The sequence below is a fragment of the Cynara cardunculus genome (genome assembly GCF_001531365.2).
Source record: "Cynara cardunculus var. scolymus isolate 2C chromosome LG 2, CcrdV1, whole genome shotgun sequence".
Classification (NCBI taxonomy): Eukaryota; Viridiplantae; Streptophyta; class Magnoliopsida; order Asterales; family Asteraceae; genus Cynara; species Cynara cardunculus.
The window spans coordinates 46,770,994-46,777,000 of record NC_037529.1 but is presented as its reverse complement, the minus strand read 5'-3'; the positions used below and the strand labels follow the sequence as shown (position 1 = coordinate 46,777,000).

The 6,007-nt window shown below is 38.9% G+C and overlaps 1 protein-coding gene across 1 annotated transcript; it reads right to left on the bottom strand.

Annotated features, from left to right (window-relative positions):
- Window positions 1–4,456: 4,456 nt before the first annotated feature.
- On the bottom strand, window positions 4,457–5,599 carry LOC112506126. The gene has a single exon (XM_025110156.1). It carries the CDS (start codon window positions 5,597–5,599, stop codon window positions 4,457–4,459), a length of 1,143 nt encoding a protein of 380 aa, XP_024965924.1.
- Between the last annotated feature and the right edge of the window lie 408 nt (window positions 5,600–6,007).

Below are 6,007 nucleotides of genomic sequence, written 5' to 3'. Positions count from 1 at the left end.
CAGCCACAATACCAGACCCCATCGTGTTGAGTTCATCAACCGATGAAGAACCAAACACACCACCTACAGAAACAAACCAAACCCTCACTCCCTCACCCACAACAAACCTACCCCTAACCCCTTCTCCAACACCTCGACCCTTCACCCTTTCCTCACAACCAGAACCCACAACAAACCAACCATTGCCTCAACAACCCCAAACCCCTATAGAAACCCATGCACCAGAATCTACCCAACCAACCAAAGAAAACTCACCCTCTACCCATACACAACATCAAACAGAAACTCAACCCTTAACCCATGAACCCGTGGTGCATGTGGATACCCCTTCTTCCTCAAGGCAACCTCCATAAGGCCTGGTAAATGAGATTATCCAGAACATGGAGTCGATGAGGAGACGTCCTCAATTGCCGCCCAGGGAACCAATCTTGATGGAAAATATCCATCAATACATGTATCAAGATCGCGATGAAAGTTTGTCAACCAATCCTCCAATGAACCTCCTACATCATCGATTTGTCAGACAAACCACTCAAGAACCTCGAGCTGTCTTTTCGAATGAGGGAATAAGGAGAGTCGTTGACTTGAATATAAAGTCTTTTGCCAATAGAGCTATTCGAAACATCGAGTTCAGCGTGGAGAGAGCCCATGGGATCGTTAGCGTGTTCAACGAAAACGATCTTATCAACCTCAATCCATATGACTTAATTGAATTATACGCCTACACAGCTCAAAGGCAGGATCATGGCATAAGGTTTGGAATGGCAAACCGAGCGATAGTAAAAACAATGGAGTCCCTGGTAAAGCTTAGAGCCAAAATAGATTTTGAAATTGCCTTTAGGCTAGGCATCGAGAGACTATCATGCACTCCTTCAAATGAAGATTTCCAGGGCCTGCAGGAGATATGATCTGCTTCAGTTCTTACTCAACCTGAACTTGGACTTGTTTACAAGATCGAGTTTGGGGTTAAAAAGTTCTTCAGAATGACTGAAGCTTTCAAGTATTCGACAGATACACTTGAATGGTTTAAAAAAAAAACATTAGAGAAAGACTGGGCAGAAACCATGTGCCAAGGGAAGAAGGGAGTCATCTCATACATGAGATATCATCGGTCATTGCTTATCGAAGACTACTCTTGCACTTCAGAGAGATATACTCATGTAGTTAAGTGATGACTCAAATATTGTGTATCTTGCCTTGATGTATTTTGTTTCCAGTATTGTAAAGAAATTTCATCATCCAATGAAAATTTGGAGTTTGATGTTTTTCTACTAGATTAGTGTCTTTTCTTCACATATGTGTCTAGATTGGACTTTGTTTGTTATTTCATTACTTAGAGGGAGATTGTTAAACCCCATAACTCATGATGTAAAAAGTAAAGAAAAACAACAAGTGACGAAGAACCAGAAGACCGATGAAGACATCAAGGCAGAATCGACTAAGTCTGGAATTCAACCATTGGACCGATGGACAAGTTCAACCATTGGACCGATGGACAAGTTCAACCATTGGACCGATGAACAAGTTCAACCAGAGGATCAATGGACAGGTTCAAGGATGCGATGGAAAGAAGCATTCTCATCGAACCTCTGGACAAACAACACTTAGAAGATTTTCTAGCACTACATCCAAGTACGTAATGAAGATTTGAAGATAAGGATGGAATCATCATATCATGAATGACAGCTAAAGATGACAAATCAACAGCTGGAATTCAAGTTTATCTTATTGTTAATGTTTCTCCATGTGAAAGATAAACCCTATATGTTAGATAGATGATTTGCTAGAAAGTAGCATTAGATTGTTATCTTTTTAATAGTCGATTAATATAAATAGATGATTAGGTCTATTGTAAAAATAAGGCTTTTACTCATTGTTTTACATTTATGAATCTATAAAGTAAAACGTTTGAAGCTCAAAGTTGTTCTTAAATTTTCATATTTTATTCTTGAGACTTCATAACTTTCTTCATTAAATCACTATAATTTGGTTATTCATAACTAGATTATTAGTGTTATTGAGAGATCTGGGATCAACACTTCCCAATTGACCAAGTTTGTCGGACAGGAAGAAAATGAGCCGATTTTGTCAGTCGGTCTACCACTACCCAGATTGCATCGTGTTTCAAGATCGTATGGGGTAATCCGACTACAAAATCCATAGTTATGTGCTCCCATATCCATACTGGATTGTTCAACGATTGGTGAACACCACCCAGACGTTGATGTTCAATTTTAACTTGTTGACAAGTGAGACAACGAGCTACAAAGTCGGCGATATCTCGCTTCATTCCAATCCACCAGAAATGGTTCCTCAAATCACGATACATTTTTGTTGTGCCAGGATGAATCGAAAACATAGAGTTATGAGCTTCAGTCAGAATTAGATCTCTAAGCTCCGAGTTATTCGGAACACAAAGACGATCTCGAAACCACAACACGTGATCATCATCCATTATGAACTCTGAACTAGAATTATTTTGTGCCTGCTGGAAATTTGCCCATAATTCACTATCATCTTGCTGGGCTTCTTTGATCCGAGAGATTACAGTCGATTCTACCATTAGATTCGACAGAATTTTTGTTTGCGAACTCGGATAAATTTCTAGTCCGAACCGTTCGATTTCCAAAGCCAACTCTATAGAAACAATTAAAGAAGAAACTTGTTCCACTGCTTTACGGCTTAAAGCATCGGCGACTACATTAGCTTTGCCCGGATGATACTGTATCCGAACATCGTAATCTTTCAGAAGTTCGAGCCATCTTCGTTGATGCATATTTAACTCTTTTTGAGTAAAGATGTATTTGAGGCTTTTATGGTCAGTGAAAACTTCACAGGTCTCACCGTACAAATAGTGACGCCAGATCTTAAGTGCAAAGATCACTGTAGCCAATTCGAGATCATGAGTCGGATAATTGACCTCATAAGGCTTTAATTGACGAGAAGCATATGTGATCACTTTTCCGTGTTGAATAAGAACACAACCGAGACCTTTCTTTGAAGCATCACTATAAACTTGAAACCCACCAGTGCCAGACGGCAATACAAGAATAGGTGTTGTAACCAATCGATGCTTCAATTTCTCAAAACTAGATTCTTGTTCGGAACCCCAATTGAATTTAACTCCTTTTCGAAGTAATCGGTCAAAGGTAGTGATATTTTAGAGAAACCTTCAACGAATCATCTGTAATAACCAACCAGACCCAGAAAACCATGAACTTCAGATACGTTCGTAGGTCGTAACCAATTAGTGACGGTTTCAATTTTCACCGGATCGACTTTGACACCTTCGGCAGAGATTACGTGTTCGAGAAAAGACACTTGATCGAGACAAAATTCACATTTGGAAAGTTTTGCGTATAACTTTGTTGTTTGAAGAGTCTCCAAAACAATTTGAAGATGTTGATCATGTTGTTTTCTTGACTTCGAGTAAATCAAAATGTCGTCAATAAACACGATAACAAATCATCGAGATAATCCTTGAAAACCCGATTCATAAGATCCATAAAGACCGCTGGAGCATTAGTTAGCCCGAAAGGCATTCCTAAGAATTCGTAGTGCCCATAGCGAGTTCTAAATGCTGTTTTCAGAATATCACAATCTCGGATACGAAGTTGATGGTACCCGGAACGAAGATCAATTTTGAAAAAGTATCGTGCCCCTTGTAATTGATTGAACAGATCATCGATTCTTGGCAACGGATACTTGTTACGAATAGTTACTTTATTAAGTTCCCGATAATCGACACAAAGACGCATCGTACCGTCTTTCTTTTTAACGAAAAGAACTGGAGCTCCCAGGGTGAAACACTGGGTCGAATGAAACCTTTCTTCAATAGTTCATCGAGTTGAGTTTTAAGCTCTTTCATTTTAGTTAGAGCCATTCGGTAGGGAGCCTTGGATATAGGAGAAGCTTCCGGGACTAGATAGATGGTAAATTCAACTTCCCGTACTGGTGGTATACCCGGTAAATTGTCGGGGAACACATCAAGATATTCAGAAACAACAGGTATGGATGTAGAAGTAGGAAATACCTATTTGGGATCTTGTAGAGCAGCAAGAAAACTTTCATTGCTTTGCCATGTATATTGTTTCACAGTAATAGAGACTATTGCACTAACATCTTCTTTTGGAGTACCTCCTTAGAAGATTGCCTCTGGGTTGTCTATATCCCCAAACAGAATTTGTTTGGCATTACAGTCTATTATTGCCCGGTGGTGTGACAACCAGTCCATACCCAATATTAAATCGAAGTAGGACATATACATTGGAAGCAGAGTGACCTCTCGTATGCAATCCCCAATAAGCAACAGACAGTTGGAAAAACGAGTTAGCACACAAATTGTACCACCTATTGGAGTAGATATTACCACTGGAAATTTGATGGTTTTCTCATACGATTTTAATCGGGATTCTAATTGTTCAGAAACAATTGAGTGTATCGCACCAGTATCAAACTAAACATAAACAGATAAATCAATTAATTTAACATGACCCGAAATCATACCCTCTTGAGATTTGCTGCCAGGTAATGCAAAGACTCGTCCACTAGTACTTGGTTGTTTACCTTTCCCTTTATCAGTTTGGATCCGAGCTTTGAGACAATGTTTTGCCATGTGACCTTGTTCTCGATAATTGAAACAAGAGCTTGTCATCTTTAAACATGGACCCGGTTGACGTCGAAGATTGCATCGATCACAATTAATAACAAGGCTAGAAACATTTTGACTCCCATTGCTAGACAACACTGGAAGTCGTGGCATGAATAGATTCGACCCTTTTTTAGTATCACTGCTTGACTTTGATTTTACAAAACAAGGGTTGCTTTGGGAGAAAGATTCAGATCCGCGTTTCTTATTGTCAACGCGTGAAGTTAACCATTGTTGTCGTGACCAATCAATATTCTTTGTTGCGTCGGCCACTTCAGTAACTGTATGAAAATGATGATTCAAGAGGCGATCTTTATACCTCGAGTTCAAAGTCCATTTAAATTTGTCAGCTTGTTGGACTTGAGTGCCTGCAGTATTTCCTTCAAAACGAGAAAATTTAAGAAACCACGCCATGTAGTCGGCAATTGTTTCTTCCTCGTCTTGCTGGATTGTAGTATATTCCCGCACATAGGCATCGCGATCAGCCGAGGTAAAGTATTGCTTGAAGAAAAATTCTTTGAAATTATTCCAAGACAAGTCTTTAACAGATGGATCAGTCTGGATACAAGATTCCCACCATTTATTGGCTTCTTTCTTAAACATATAAGTAGCCAAACGGACCCGATACTGATCTGGAACATCTAAGACATTAAAAATATTTTCTATGTATCGAATCCAGTGTCCGGCATCCACAGAATCTATGGCAGTTGAGAAAGACTGAGGTTTTTGTTTGTTAAACCTTTCAAGCCATATATATATTTCACCCGTTGGGTTACCTGAACTGGATGCAGGAATTCTAGTATTTGGTGTAGTAACAGGATTTGGATTTGAAGGAAGATTATGCGCTGCTTGTTGCATAGCCTGAATAGCCTGCTGCATATATGTAGGCCTTAGACTTGACATGGTATGACGGATCACATCAGCAATATTGGGTTCACTTTCACCCTCCATTGGATTGGGATTGGGGTTTGGGTTACCTTCAGGTTGAGATCTTGTAATAGTCTGGTTATTATTTTAGACATATATATATATGTTATGTATATATGTTTGGATATGTGTGTATATATTATTTAAATAAAGAAATGAGGGGGGGTCGGCTATTGAGCCGCCCCTCACTTCCTTTTGTGGTTGGGTATATATATATATAGAATTTGTGAAGAAAAACACACACAASACATACCATATTTAGAAACATCTCTGAGAATTTGAAGAAACTRCACAAGAAGAAGAAGAATCATAAGGCTTTGATTTTTGACTTCTAAAAGRTGAGTGTATTAAGAGCTTTGGATATGAACTGCTTATATACAGTGTGATAAGCATTTAGAACTGGTTATTATGAATTTTATAGCATTTTGTATG